The 16,214-nt window shown below is 32.9% G+C and overlaps 1 protein-coding gene across 1 annotated transcript; it reads right to left on the bottom strand.

Annotated features, from left to right (window-relative positions):
- Positions 1-916: 916 nt before the first annotated feature.
- On the bottom strand, positions 917-2,855 carry LOC108339159 (cytochrome P450 703A2). Its single transcript, XM_017576302.2, has 2 exons — positions 1,819-2,855; positions 917-1,584 (listed from the first exon to the last, which is right to left on the bottom strand). The coding sequence occupies exons 1-2, from the start codon at positions 2,746-2,748 to the stop codon at positions 946-948; spliced, it is 1,569 nt and encodes a 522-aa protein (XP_017431791.1). The 5' UTR covers positions 2,749-2,855; the 3' UTR covers positions 917-945.
- Between the last annotated feature and the right edge of the window lie 13,359 nt (positions 2,856-16,214).

The following is a 16,214-nucleotide window of genomic DNA, read 5'->3' as shown; positions in this document are numbered from 1 at the left end:
CCCACAAAATAAATAAAAAGATCTATTAGTTTTTTCAGAAAACAGGAACAAAAAGAGAAAGAAACATAACTTGAATAAAGATGTCTGGTTTATAGAAAAAGGTGATAATTGAATATAATAAACTAGTTTTCAATGTTAATTTGTTAAATAAATTAAAAAGATAAACCTAATTTAGTTAAAATTTATTTGAATTGAATAAAAAGTTAGATTAAATTTCACCCAACATGAACCATTTTCTTATTAAATAATCTTCTTTGGAAAACATATACTTTTTTGTCATGTACAATGATTTAAATGTAAATTCTCTTTTTAATCTAATTTCTAGATTTAGATTTATATCTTGAAACTAAAGTATTTATTTAACCATAAGCAACAATTACCTTTTATTCTTTGGGACATAATGGATACCTCTCTTGTCATGTTCTTTTTTCTTTTTAATGTATATATTAGTATTATTATTATTATATCCTTTTAAAGTTAGGAATCCATTTTAAATATAAAGAGGGACAAACATTTTTTATTTTATTTTATTTTTGTAGAGGAGGCTCATAGTTTTGTTTCTGTTTTTCTTTTTCTCAATGTTCTTTCATTCTCTTTGTTTGTTCTTGTTTCTCTTTGAAAATAGATCTTTTTGACAAATAATTATTAAAAAAAATTTCAATACTAATAAGATAGAAGTTTTAAAACAGTATTTTATTTTCTTATTACTATATTTTTAAAAAGGAGATCATACATTAAATTTTAACATTACTCATTTGACATTATCATTTTTATTAGGAATGATAATTGATAATAATTTATTGAAAAAAATTGAGTGAATAACTTTATATATAAATTAGGTATTTATAGAAGAAATATTAAATTGAAAAACAAAAATCTAAATAAAATAATTTTTTTTCATTAAAGTTATCCATCACAATTAAGCTAATAAAACAATTTGTTAAATCACTGATATAAATGATTTGACAACCTTGGAACAGCAACAGCAAACAAAGGGTTAGCCTTGGGCATAGTCATCCCATAAACTTCTGTAGTATCAATATCTTGAGGGTTCAAACCCTCCGGTGGGGTCCACTGAAAACAGTGAAAGAGTCTAGCCAAAGCCATCAGAACCAAATTCACGCCAAGCGGTGCACCAGGGCACTTGCGTTTTCCAGCACTAAAAGGCAGAATCTTGAAGTCAACGCCATGACTAATCTCAACCCTACCCCCGTTACTGGGCCAGTGTCTCTCGGGCCTGAACTCCTCCACGTTGTCCCAAATCTCCGTGTTGCGGCCCAGCCCATGAGTGTTGATGAACACACGTGTCTTGGCGGGGATGTGGTAGCCGTTGATGGTGGTGGCCCGGACAGACTCATGCGGAATTAGGAAGGGCCCCGCCGGGTGCATGCGGAAGGTTTCTCGTACGACGCAGCGCAGGTAATTAAGGTGCGCCAAGTCCGATTCCAACACCATTCTGTTTGGCCCAACTACTGAGTCCAGTTCTTGTTGCACTTTTTCGAGGATGTCTGGGTGTTTGATTACTTCTGCCATCGCCCATTCGTTTGTTACCGCTGATGTGTCTGTTGCTGCAGCTATCATGTCCTAAACATTTTTTCCAATCATTATTTAATTTATTCAATTTGTAATTGCAAATATATCTACAAAGTTCTATATTTCAAATTTTTCATTATAAATTACCCATCATTATTATATACAATATTTTTTCTATTTTTTTAATATTTTAAAATTATATATATATATATATATGTTAATTATCCTACAAAAAGATTAAGCATAAAAAGTTCTAAATTTTTTATTAAAGAAATATGATGATACCTGAATTAAGGCTTTGATTTCGACATCATCCATGTGCTCTTTTCCATCTTGACCGGGTAAAGATAGTAAAACATCAACAAAATCCATATCTCCATCACCTTCTTCCGTTTTCACCTTCTTATATTCCCTTGCCTTTCTATGTTCTTCAATAATCTTGGAATGAAAATCATCCACTCTTTTTTCCACTTCCCTCATTTTCTTTTCACACCCATAAGGATCAATCCACCTCCACATTGGCAAGTAGTCACCCAAATATATCACACCCAACAACCAAAACAACTCATGGGTTATGTGCATGAACTCCATAGCCTCTTGTGGGCCTGAAGATTTGGACCCAAAATATTGTTTACCCAACAACATTCTAGTCACATTGTTCATTGAGAAAGCACCCAAAACCTCCCTCAAGTTAATGGGCCTCCCTTCTTGGGCCCGGGCCATAACATCCTTGACAAGGTGTTGGGCTTCCTCCAAACGGTGTTTTGAGAAGGACTCAAGCCTCTTTGTTGTTAACAAATGTTCCATGCAGATTCTTCTCATGCGCTTCCAATGAGGGCTCAAAGGGGCCAATGCAACGTCACCACACCCATATGCTAAATGAACTGCTGCAAGAGTGTGTGGTCGAGAGGCAAAAACATCATCTTGGGAAACAAGAATTTCATGTATAATCTTAGGATCATTGGTGGTGATGGCATCGATGTTGCCCAATTTTAGGTACACTAAGGGTCCATATTTCTCACACAAAGATGCCAAGTCTCTATGTGGAAGTTGACCCAATTGGAGGAGGTTCCCAACGATGGGCCACTTTGGTGGGCCTGGAGGAAGCCCGTTGGTCTTGTGAGAAGATAGAGACTTTCTCATAAGCCAATGTCTAATGATTTTAGAGGCTAATGCAGCTAGGAGTAGGGCTGAGATAAACGTTGCCAAAACCATTTTCTAAGTGCTTTATCTAAAACAAAGGCTTTATCAAAGCAAAGAAATCTGTTTCAAGCACACCCTTTTGTTTCAATGATCTTTAGATGCATTTTGTAAACATTGGTTTGAATGGTTGCCCTGTTTTCAGTTATGATTTGAAGCTTTTTATATATAATATTTATGATGATGAAAGTAGTTATCTTTTAATGTTAAGGTAGTTCAACAGTTCACAATCTTTATGTGTTATTGTATTCTTGGTTGTTGTTTTATATTATTGATTTCTTGTTGAGAACTCTGTTTTTTTAAGGTGAAAGAGAGATATATGTTAGGTAGGACATCATGCGCATGATGGTTGTGTTATAAGTTTCTTTCTTGTTAAAGACATAAATTTTGCATTTCTCCTACTTCAACTTTTTTGAATGATTACATATGCATGATCTCCATTTGGTAATTTTGATCTTCATACATGTTTAACTGAAAAGACGAAGTTCTTTCTGAAGCTACACACAAAACACATATGTATATCATTCTCTATTTAAAAGGGAATGTTGAAGTTGATGACAATGAATATGAGTTATATCGGAAGTCATATTTCTAAATATAACTTATCTATATAAATAAATTCTTTAAATTTTTTATCCATTTTCATAAAAATATATATTAAAACTATTTATTTTAATCAATACGTGGTTTCAATAATATGTTGTATTTTATCAATAATACTATTTTCTTAATCTATTACTTTTCTTCCTCAATTTTATTTACATTTTCCAAATTACTAATTCGACCAATAACTTACCATATCAAAAACATCTTTGGATAATTATTTAATCTCACTTTTATTTATTTATTATTATTTTTTAAATAGAGTCACATAAAATAATCTGCAATAATTATTATATATAATATATATAATATAGTATATAATTATTTATTTTATCATATAATAAAAATATTTTAATTTAATAGAAAGAAAAACAGTTTTATTAAAAAATAACAGCTTTGCTATGTGAAAGAAAATTAATAAAAATTATATTTTTTATACGATTAGTATGTTTATGATAATAAAAATTAATAAAATTATAATTATTAAAATAAATATAAATATTTTTTATAATTTAATAATAGATAGTTTTTATTTATTTTGTATGTAATATTTTCTTATTTTTCATGTCATTAATAAATGCATGATTTGGTAAAATATATAACATATAATCATCAGATTATATAAAATGTTAGATACTTCAAAGGTTATAGCGTTTAATGGTCATATATTAGACAATGTAAATAATAAGATACTTTGTTTGAGTTAATACTGTATAAAATAAAATAAAAATTTAGCTTCATTGTTATAAATGAGATAGACTTTCTCTTTCAAAAGACACTAGAGTGTTACTCATATAATCTATTAGATGATTTCATAGAGAGACACTTCCTTTTCTTAGACGTTGTTCACAATATAAGCTCATTAGACAATTGTTTCTAGAAAATCTTGCTCATAAGCTTGACTTCATTTAAAACCGATGTTACAAAACATTTCTTTCTTAGACACTATTTCTTTAAAACAACTTTTCCTATCTAAGTTTCACGTTCTTCAATACATGTGAAGTTTCTCTTTATCGCATGTATGGTCTGAGTGTTCTCTTAGGTTCTCTACTGATCAGTGGTTCTAATAATATACCCTGATCATGTTTTCGAGGTCTGTAGGTGTTGTTTGATCTCTTTGAGTTGAAGGAGCAGAGTAAAGTTCCCTAGAGTTAGCTGGAGTTTCTAAGAGGTAAGAGAAGTTAATTTCGTTTTTCATATATATAGTAGGAAGTTTGAAATCTGTTATTGATGTTTTTAATGTGGTTTATGATAATTTGGATATGATAAAATGAGTGAATAAGTGATTGTTGTACTTTATGATGTGTGCTTGCGTTTATATGTATGTATGTTGTGTGAGTGCATGTATATCGAAATTGGTATGGTAGTAAATGCAAAACAGTATTGCAGATGATACTAATGAAGAAAAATGGTTGACGTAGTACTTGGTGGTTTAAATTGATGGGTGTTGGTATGTCAAATTTTGAAATAATGAGTTTAAAGAGAAATTTATAGTTTGGTAAAGGTCATAAGGTCTAGTATAATTGGTTTAAGTTCTAAAATAGTTATATTATGATGTTAGATTGAGAAAGAGCACTGGAGTTCATTTTTCTACTGTTTTAGATTGAATTTGGGGGTTTTGATAGGCGAGTTTTTTAGGGAATGGTGATTTGAGAAAAGTAGAAGTATGAGGATTATTTTGAGGTCATTTAGGACTTGTTGATACTTTAAACCAGTAAAATTATGTTGCATTATGCAGTAGAGGGTTGTGGAGGTGTATTTTGCATGGTTTTAATCCAAATGAAGGGTTTTTGTAGTGAATTTCTAAAAGTTTTTATAACTTTCTTAAGGTCTATAAGGTTCTAAGAATCTTTAGAAGTTGTGGGAAAAGTAGGGAAAACAATTTAAAAAGGGTAAGTTTCTGCTAATAGCTTTGGGCGCCACCATTCCAGGGATGCCAATGTTGAGCCCCAGCTTTTTGACGCTAAGCGCCACCATTCCAGTGGCTTTAACGCTGAGGGGTAGATTTTGGGCGGTGAGCGCTACCACACTAGTTTTGGCTTCTGTTCATGTTTTGAAAATACGAAATTCTGGGTTTTGGGTATTAGTTTTAGACATTCTTTAGGTCATTTTGGGGGGGTTTTAAAACCTTCCGAAGCTGTTGGTGAGAGTTTCAAAGCTGTTTTCCTTGCCTAAGTGGTGTTGGGTTATTGGGCTCCTTTCCTTTGGGGAGAATAGACCCAAATAATGTGGACCTTTATGTCTCACTAGGTTAAATAGAGATCGATCAGATTAGTAGGGCACATTAGAGTCATTTGAAGAGAGGCACAAGCCAAGTGAGAGAAAAAGGAAGAGAGAAAGTTATTTCTGCATAACCCTAAACCTTCATTGGTTTTTTCCTCTCTGTGAAGTCGTTCACCGTTGGATCGAGCTGATTTTTGGACAGTAGGTTCTTGACATATGGTTCTTCATTTTGATCGTTCGGATCATCAATAAGAGGTCTAGATTGGGAGAAATCGATCCCGCACAAGCAGTCCTATTTTGGAGAATTTTCATCTTCTTTGTTCTCATTTATAAGCATTTGTGCTTATTTGAATTGACTTATTGAACACACCATTTGGTGTTATTATTGGAGACTCTTTTGTATCCTATTATTGATCATAGTGGATTTTTCTTTGGTCTGGACGACTCGTGGTTTTTACCCTTACATTGAGGGGTTTTCCACGTTAAAAATTTTTGGTGTCTCTTTGTGCTTTTGGATTCTATTTTTGTTCTATTTGTTTGGTGCTCCTCGCAGATTCTCGCAAGAAGGGGAATTGAATTTTCGCTGCGTTATTACCTTTTTCTAAGTTGTTATATTTTTTTGCCCTTCCGGAGCTGTTGGTGAGAGTTTCAAAGCTGTTTTCCTTGCCTAAGTGGTGTTGGGTTATTGGGCTCCTTTCCTTTGGGGAGAATAGACCCAAATAATGTGGACCTTTATGTCTCACTAGGTTAAATAGAGATCGATCAGATTAGTAGGGCACATTAGAGTCATTTGAAGAGAGGCACAAGCCAAGTGAGAGAAAAAGGAAGAGAGAAAGTTATTTCTGCATAACCCTAAACCTTCATTGGTTTTTTCCTCTCTGTGAAGTCGTTCACCGTTGGATCGAGCTGATTTTTGGACAGTAGGTTCTTGACATATGGTTCTTCATTTTGATCGTTCGGATCATCAATAAGAGGTCTAGATTGGGAGAAATCGATCCCGCACAAGCAGTCCTATTTTGGAGAATTTTCATCTTCTTTGTTCTCATTTATAAGCATTTGTGCTTATTTGAATTGACTTATTGAACACACCATTTGGTGTTATTATTGGAGACTCTTTTGTATCCTATTATTGATCATAGTGGATTTTTCTTTGGTCTGGACGACTCGTGGTTTTTACCCTTACATTGAGGGGTTTTCCACGTTAAAAATTTTTGGTGTCTCTTTGTGCTTTTGGATTCTATTTTTGTTCTATTTGTTTGGTGCTCCTCGCAGATTCTCGCAAGAAGGGGAATTGAATTTTCGCTGCGTTATTACCTTTTTCTAGGTTGTTATATTTTTTTGCCCTTCTCCCATCAGAGTGATATCAGAGCTCTTTGGTTAAGGGACTGTTTAGTTTGCATGAATGATGGAGGCACATACAAAATTGATTCTTTTGAATGGATAAAATTATCACCTATGGAAAGGCAAGATGAAGGACTTGCTATTTGTGAAAAAGTTGCATCTTCCTGTTTTTGCTTCCAATAAGCCGGAATCCAAGTCAGATGAAGAATGAGATTTTGAACATCAACAGGTATGTGGATTTATCAAGCAGTTTGTTGATGATAATGTTTATAATTTTGTTGCTAATGAGACACATGCGAGAAGCCTATGGGATAAGCTTGAGTCCTTGTATGCCTCTAAGTTAGGGACTAATAAATTGTACTTGCTGAAAAATTTTGTGGAGTCGAAGTACAAGGAAGGAAGTCCTGTTTCAAATCACTTGAGTGAATTTCAAGGACGCTATGATCAATTAGTAGGAGTGGGTATAAACTTTGATGATGATCTATTGGATTTATTCCTATTAAACTCTTTACCGGATTCGTGGGAGACATTTCTGGTTTCCATGATAAGTGCTACCCCTAATGGTGATATTTCTTTGCAAATGGCAAAGAGTGGTGCTCTTAATGAGGAGATGAGAAGGAAGATACATGGTACTTCATCTTATTTAGAAGTGCTTATTACATATAATAGGGGGATAAGCCAGAAGAAAGAACAAAATAGTGGTAGAGATAAAAGCAGGAGCAAGTTGAGGTCTCGATACAAGAATGTGGAGTGTCACTATTGTCACAAAACAAGGCATATAAAGAAGAACTGTTTTTTGTTGAAGAAAGAGAGCAAAGAAAAACAGGGTAAGCAAAGAGAAAAAGATACCGATGATGGTGATCGTGTTACTACTATTACATGTGGTGACCTTGTTTGTCTTCGTGATTATAACACTATTAATCTTGTATCTGATGAGAGCATGTGGATAATTGATAGTGGTGCTACACTGCATGTTACATCCAGGAAGGAGTTCTTCACATCTTATACACCTGGTGATTTTGGAGTATTGAAGATGGGTAATGATGGAGTGTCTAAGGTTATTGGTGTTGGTGATGTTCACTTGCAAACCAATGCGGGGATGCAGTTGTTGCTTAGAGGAGTTAAACATGCTTAAGATGTTCGCTTTAACTTGATTTCTGTGCAGGTACTTGATGATTGTGGATTTGATAACCACTTTGGTTCTGGAAAGTGGAAGCTCACCAAAGGTAACTTGATTGTGGCTAAAGGGGAGATAAACTCTAAGTTTTACTGCACAAAAGCTTTGGTTGCTAAAGATAATGTGAATGTTGTGTATATGGAGTCATCTTTGTGGCACAAAAGGCTTGGGCAGATCAGTGAAAAATGACTCAACTGCTTAGTTAAAAAGGATGTTCTCTCTGGATTGAAGAGTGTAGAGTTGGAGAAATGTTCTCACTGCATGGCTGGTAATCAAACTAGAGTATCCTTCAAGAAGCATCATTCTTCCAAGAAGTCAGAGTTGCTTGAATTGATGCATTCTGATGTTTGTGGCCATTGAAGGTAAAGTCTTTTAGTGGTGCACTTTACTTTGTTACTTTTATTGATGATTGTTCCAGGAAGCTTTGGGTTTATGCACTATAGAGAAAGGACCAAGTGTTGGACAAGGTTAAAGAATTCCATGCTTTGGTTGAGAGGCAGTCAAGTAAGAAGCTGAAGCGCATTCGTACTGACAATGGTGGTGAATATTGTGGACCATTTGATGCTTATTGTAGACAGTATGATATTGCACATGAGAAGATTCCTCCAAAAACTCCTTAGTTGAATGGTTTAGCAGAGAGAACAAACATGACATTGATTGAAAGAGTTAGGTGTATGCTTTTTGAAGCAAAATTGCCTAAAAATTTCTGGGGTGAGGCATTGTTTACAGCAATGCATGTTATTAATCTCAGTTCTGTAGTTGCTTTGAACTCTGAGGTACCAGACAAGATTTGGTTTGACAAGAATGTTACTTATGATCATTTGCGTATCTTCAGTTGTAAAACATTTGTTCATGTTCCAAAGGATGAGAGATCCAAGTTGGATGTGAAGACAAGACAATGCATCTTCATTGGCTTTGGTCAGAATTAATTTGGCTACAAGTTGTATGACCCCGTTGAAAAGAAAGTTGTTAGAATTCGTGATGTGCAATTCATGGAAGATCAAACCATTGAAGATATTGATAAGGTGGAGAAGTCTACACTTAAGGAAGATGGTAATGTGGTTGATTTTGATCCAATTCGATTGTCTATTAATGATTTGGATATTGATGTTCATGATGATGAACAACATGGTGATACTGATAATCAGCAGATTGGAGATGGCTTGAATGTTCCTATTGATAATGTTGATGAAAAGGAACATGATGTGTCACTAGATGAGAGTCTTGGTGATATACCTGAGTTACCTGAAGCTCAACCCAGAAGATTTGACAGGCCAAAACAACCTTCTAAGAAGTACTCTACCAATGAGTATGTGATGTTGACTGATGAGGGAGAACCTGAATGTTATGAGGAGGCCATTGAAAGTGAAGAAAAGCAAAAGTGGTTGGATGCAATGCAGGATGAGATGAAATCTCTGCATGATAATCACACTTATCACTTGGTGAAGTTGCCTAAGGGTAAGAGAGCCTTAAAGAACAGGTGGATTTTCAGGGTGAAGTAAGAGAACAATTCTACATCTACCAGATATAAGGCCATATTAGTGGTGAAAGGCTTCAAACAAAGAAAGAGTGTTGACTTCAATGAGATTTTCTCACCTGTGGTGAGGATGACATCCATCAGAACTGTGTTAAGTTTAGCTGCTACTCTAGATTTGGAGGTTGAGCAGATGGATGTGAAGACAACTTTCCTTCATGGTGATTTGGAGGAGGAGATTTACATGAAGCAACGAGATGATTATCTTATTAAAGGCAAGAAAGACTATGTGTGTAGACTACGAAAAAGCCTATATGGTTTGAAGCAAGCCCTGAGGCAGTGGTATAAGAAGTTTGAGTCTGTTATGTGTGAGCAAGGCTACAAGAAGACTACTTCTGACCATTGTGTTTTTGTCAGAAATTTTTTTGAGAATGATTTCATTATATTGTTGTTAAGAAGCAACTGGGCGAGTCATTTGCCATGAAAGACATGGGAATTGCTAAGAAGATTCTTGGTATAAGTATCACTCGTGATAGAAAAGAGAAGAAACTTTGGCTATCACAGGAGCACTACATTCAGAAGGTGTTGCAAAGATTCCAAATGGAAAATGCTAAAGTTGTAAGTACTCCTCTTGCTACTCATTTTAAGTTGAGTGCTAAACAAAGTCCTTCAAATGAAGCTGAGAAGATAGATATGAGCAAAATTCCTTATGCTTCTGCGGTGGGTAGTTTGATGTATGCAATGGTATGTACAAGGCCTGATATTGCACACGCTGTTTGTACTGTTAGCAGATTTTTGTCAAATCCAAGTAGAGAGCATTGGAATGTTGTGCAATGGATTTTGAGGTATCTTCGTGGTACTAGTGGTTTGAGACTTTGTTTTAGAGGTGATAAGCCTAATTTGGTGGGTTACTCAGATTCAGATATGGCTGGAGACATTTATTCCAGAAAGTCCACTTCAGGCTATTTGATTTAGTTTGCAAGGGAGCTGATAACTCTCCAAATTTGCATTATTTTCTGTGTTTAGAAGATTTTGTTAGTGCATTTTTGTTTTTAATTTCTTAGAATTAGATTAGTTTTATGTTTTTCTTTTAATTCTTTAGTTTTATAAAATTTTAGTTAAAAAGAGGTTTTTAGGTGTAATTTTTAGCTTTTGTTAATGATTAGGAAATTAGTATTTTTCTGAAATTTTTTTTATATAAAATTGTTTTGTTTTAATTGCTAATTTCTCTTCTTTTTCTTAATTGCTGTTTGATTTTTTTTACAGATTGGGCCAACATTTGGGCCATAATAGAAGTTGATTGAGAGGTGTTGAATTGAAATGAGCGGCTGGAATGGAAATTGGGCTGCAGCCTTGGAATGATTGGAAAGCAATTGGGCCACGACAATGCTTAGATGATTCAATTTGAAAGTGGCTGCTGGCAGGATTGGGTTGAAGAGGACTAGCTGCAACTTAAGTGGAACGACGCCGTATTGATGCGTCTTGGCAGCAGCTTCCTAGGGGTAATTCGCACTCATGCTTCATTTGGAAAATGGGAAAAACAAGCTGGAGCATTTGAAGAAACAAACACTGTGAGCTGGGGCTTGGAGAGAATGAGTGAAGAGAGTTGAAGAGAGAAGCACATCACCTGCCCGGAGAAGATGACTGGAGCTGACCAATGAGAAAGAAGAGCTGACCGGAGCTGCCACGTGGAGAGCTCGAAGCGTCACAGCTAGGTTCTCCATTTCCTATTTTGTTTTTTTTCCCCTTTCCTTTTCCCTCATTCGTTTCTTTTGTTTTTCTGACCCTATAAAAAGGGCTTTCACCTTGTAAATAGATACTTTTACACACTTTGAGATACACTCTCTGTTCATAGTTCTAAGCTCTTTTGGTTAGGGTTCCTTTCCACTTTTGTAGAAGTAGAGTTCTCGACTTTTGGATTTCGTTGAGACGATCGCGAGGGTGACAGGCCGCGAGAGTCTTGGTGATTTCTGGTAGTGTGTAAAAATTTTCTTTTCATGTTAATAAAGTTGAGTTTTGTGTTTTTGTTCTGTTCTTGTTTATGTCTCGATTTTGTTCTTTGTTTTTGATTTCTGTACTTGTTATGTGTTGAGAAAATTGGTTTGGATTCTGTAACTCTGCAATTTTATGGTTCCGTTTGGAATTAAATGTCTCCGTAGTGAGCATTCTTCATCGAGATGTCTTCTTGAGACAGAGAACAGTCCAATGCATAAACATTGATTCAAATATGTGTTTCTTGAATTTGTTTGTGAATTTTAGATTGATGAATAGGTTAATGAACATTGAATGGAAAAATTAGTGGAAAGAGTCAATTTAAAGTTCTGAAATATGACTTAGAATATCCTGCATTGGAATTCATATCATCAGGATGTCTTCCTGAGAGCTCTAAGCACTCTTTTATTCAGTTCGATGTGCAATTCACCTATGATTTCAATTCTGTTTTTTTTTATTGTGATACTGCTTTTAGAATTTAGGTACTGTTTTTGATTTGTTTCAATACTAAATTCTGTTATTGATTGATTTCTGGTGATATATAGATTAGGATAGAGTGATCTGTATTGCATTTTAATTTTACTTTGATTTTTGTTTTCCTAGGAATAGACTAAGTTTAGTAGATTAGATGTTGAGCTGTCTACTCTTAGAATCTTGTTCAGTTTTAGTTTTAGTTTCATTTTGCTGTATTAGGTTAGTTTTAATTGTACTCAGTTCTCATTTTAGTTTAGGTTCTGTTTTGTTATGCAGTTATTCTACAATTTAGATTAGGTTCCAGTTTTGTTTTTATTTCTTTGCATTTTATTTCTTGATTTTTTTTCTTTTATACAGATTTGATTCATTCATTCTTTTCTCTTTAATTTCACTATTTCATTTTCTATTTCCCCACCTTGTTTTTATAGTTAAGTAGTAAATAATTGCAAGAATTAACTTTACACTCTGAAACTTAATCATAGTTGAGTCCTTGGATTGATCCTTGGTTATCCCTTTACTACATTAGTGGGGAAACTGAGTTTGTTCTGATTTTAGGTGACAAAAATCAGTTTAACAGGAGCCTTGGCTTAGCAATCAAAGTTGCAAAAGTGTGTAGCGTTGTCTACTACTGAGGCAGAATTCATTGCACTTACTGAAGCATGTAAGGAGTTGTTATGGGTGAAGAAATTCTTGCAGGAGCTTAGTTTTGTGCAAGGGAATCCAACTTTTCATTCTAAATCCAAACATATTGATGTGAAGTATCATTGGATATGTGATGTTTTGGATGCTAAGTTGTTGGAATTAGCGAAGATTCATACAAATGATAATGATGTTGATATGATGACCAAGGCATTGCCAAGATGAAAGTTTGAAGTTTGTTGTGAGATCGCCGGTTTGGCGGATATCTCCACATAGTCGTGAGGGGGAGATTTGTTGGGGGCTCCCTTCCTATGTGGAGAATAGACCCAAATAATGTGGACCTTTATGTCTCACTAGGTTAAATAGAGATGAGTCAGATTAGTAGGACACATTAGAGTCATTTGAAGAGAGACAAAAGCCAAGTGAGAAAAAAAGGAAGAGAGAAAGTTATTCCCGCATAACCCTAAAACTGCATTGGTGTTTTCGTCGCTGTGAAGTCGTTCACCGTTGGATCGAACTGATTTTTGGACAATAGGTTCCAGACATATGGTTCTTCATTCTGATCGTTTGGATCGTCAATCGAAGGTCTAGATCGGGATAAATCAGTCCCGCACCAACAACCCTGTTTTGGAGAATTTTCATCTTCTTTGTTCTCATTTGTAAGTATTTGTGCTTATTTAAATTGGCTTATTGAACACACCATTTGGTGTTATTATTGGATACTTTTTTGTACCCTATTATTGATCATAGTGGATTTTTCTTTGGTCTGGACGACTTGTGGTTTTTACCCTTACATTAAGGGGTTTTCCACGTTAAAAATTGTTGGTATCTCTATGTGCTTTTGGATTCTATTTTTGTTCTATTTGTTTGGTGCTCCTTGTAGATTCTTGCAAGAAGGGGGATTGAATTTCCGCTGCGTTATTATTTTTTTCTAAGTTGTTATATTTTTTGGCCCTTCCCCCATCAAGTGGGAATATCATATTGCTATGAAGAAAAACGTTATTGTGTGATTTCTAATGACTTGTATGAGTGTTTCTATTTCTATAATGTATGATAAGTGATGTTATATGTTGGTATTCAATGTGAAAGTGTATGAACAAATGTATGATTTCAACTGGTTTTCAAGGTTGGAATTTTTTTTTCAAGGAGTAATATCTTATTAGGGGATTCATGTGTATAAATAGTATAAATTGTAAGAAGCTGATATGGGGTTATCTTGACACTCTAATGATCATTCATGCTCAATTAGAGAGTGATGAGTCATGTCGTGAGAGGAGCAGGAGGACCTAGCTTGAGGGTCTTTCTTCATGGTGGCAAAAAGCGTTTTAAAGACTAACCTTGTGTGGTAGCTTTGAGTGGGTCAGTTGTTCCACCACATAAGTCCAAAACCTTCCATGGCTCAACATTTATATTATATTGTAAAGGGTTTGACCAAGTCCGAGTCAGTGGTGTGAAGGGAAAAATGTTTTGATATGTGTGAATGGTGGAAGATGTTCTACTAATTGTGTGATTAAAAGTGTATGTTGAATTTTATTTTTCCATGTTAAACTATTTTATCATTAGCTTACCCTTGTTTTTGTTTTTGTTTGTCTGTGTATTTTCTCTTTTGCGATGATCACCTTAATGAGTGTGAGCTTAGGGAAGACATCTTTTGAGTTGTCTCAACGTAAGGGTTGGTGATGAAGCAACAACATAGATAACGTCTTTTGTTTTTCAGGTGTAGATTTTTCATCTCTTGAAATCTCAAGTTTGTTGTAAGTTATCTTCTTTGTAGCTCTTATTTTAGTCATTTTATATTACTAAAATGGGATCTTACATTAAAGAGTTCAATAAATTTTAAATTCTTATTCGATCAATAAAACAAAAAAGAAAAAAAAATTTCTTTATTTGTTTTTTATGATTATATTCAAAATTTAGATTTAATAAGTTTTATAAGAATGTAACAATTTAAAACATATTATTTAAAATTTATATTATTTTTACTTAATAACAAAATGAGATACAAATTATAATACTATCTCCTAACTTTAAATATTATTGTATTTTATTTTTTTCTAAAAAAATATAATTAAATCTATTTAATTTCTGTTCTACTTATTTTAATTAATTTTGGGATAAATATTTTATGATTTTAATAATAATAAGCATAATATACTTTCATCATATGTATGCTTAAATATACTATAGCACTAACGGAATCATAGAGGATTGTTTGTATTTTTAAAATAATTTTATTATCACTCAAGTTTTTAATATTTTAAAAATTAGGTTATTTATTATGCAAGTAATACCTCAAAAGAAAGTCTTAAACCTTAAGAAGGTAAAAGGAATGTAGAAAAAAAGTGGCATGAGGGATAGGTGGCCATAACTGCTAAAAAAAAACCTTACTCATTCTCAAAGTAACTTTTGCTTTTAATTATTAAAACCATAACTCACATAAATTATGGAAAACAAATGAAAGGTTCACATATTTTAAAACTCGTTATTAATAACATATTTTATTAATATAATAATACGAGTTAATATTTTAGGTTAAAATATTAAAAATATAATTAATATATTCATAATTTAAATTATTAATAAGTGTTTTTTTCTCCACGGTATCAAAATACCACCCCCTCCAAATTATAATTATAATTATAATAATAAGTTAAACGTAAAAGTCAGGAAATATTTTGAAAATTCTACGGCACTCTTCTGCTTTTTATGGCTTAAAACAAAAATAAATTGTTTACAAATAAACATAAATGTTAAATTTTAGAACAATAAAATATTTGCAGTTAAATAATCTTGTGATGAACGTTTCAATATACTTTGGAAGCATATTTTGTAATTAAAGTAAACAAATTTTAAGCCCTCATGTTGAATGAGAATTTGTAATTTAATAATTAAAAGCTGAAGTTCGATATAAAAAAAAACAGTTTAAATACAGCTTGAACTTAAGTTTTAAGTAAAATTTTATGTAAACTAATCTAACCCCTATCAGTTAGTCTAATAATGGGTCAATTGTATAAATTAAAATAAATAAATAAATACATTAATTTGATTTCCATTCTTATAATAATATTATCCTAATGAAATATAAGATTGACTAGTAATATTTGAAGGTTTGAAAAATAAGTAGTGAGTTCCAATCTCTCAATAGAAAGACACATTTGTTATATTTAAAACATTTTACATAAACTACTGCAAACACATATATGAATATATATGTTTACTTTTTTTCATGATAATAATCAATAATAAAGTTATTATTATAATTATAAAAATAATATAAATAAAATAATTTTATTGTAAATTTTTTTATTTATTTTATAGATAATTTTTTAGTTATAAATAGTTATTTTAATTTAAAAAATTGATTACTTAAATAATAAAATTGAATATATATATATATATATATTAAAAAATATATTTTATATAATAATATAAATAATAATATATTTTTGTTATAAAAGTAAATTTTGTGAAACTAAATTAAAAATTTTGCATATAGACCATTATGACTGAGTCTAAGTTTACCAGGTATTATTCTACTTTTGCAACTATAAGCTTCCG

This window comes from Vigna angularis, chromosome 5 (assembly GCF_016808095.1).
Source record: "Vigna angularis cultivar LongXiaoDou No.4 chromosome 5, ASM1680809v1, whole genome shotgun sequence".
Taxonomy (NCBI): domain Eukaryota; kingdom Viridiplantae; phylum Streptophyta; class Magnoliopsida; order Fabales; family Fabaceae; genus Vigna; species Vigna angularis.
This window is presented reverse-complemented; position numbering and strand designations above follow the sequence as displayed.

What these genes read in the sequence shown, in the direction of transcription:
- LOC108339159 (XM_017576302.2), bottom strand. Translation starts at nt 2,748, where the DNA reads ATGGTTTTGGCAACGTTTATCTCAGCCCTACTCCTAGCTGCATTAGCC. An exon ending in AAATCAAAGCCTTAATTCAG is followed by an intron (nt 1,585 to 1,818) that starts GTATCATCATAT and finishes AAAAATGTTTAG; the next exon opens with GACATGATAGCTGCAGCAAC.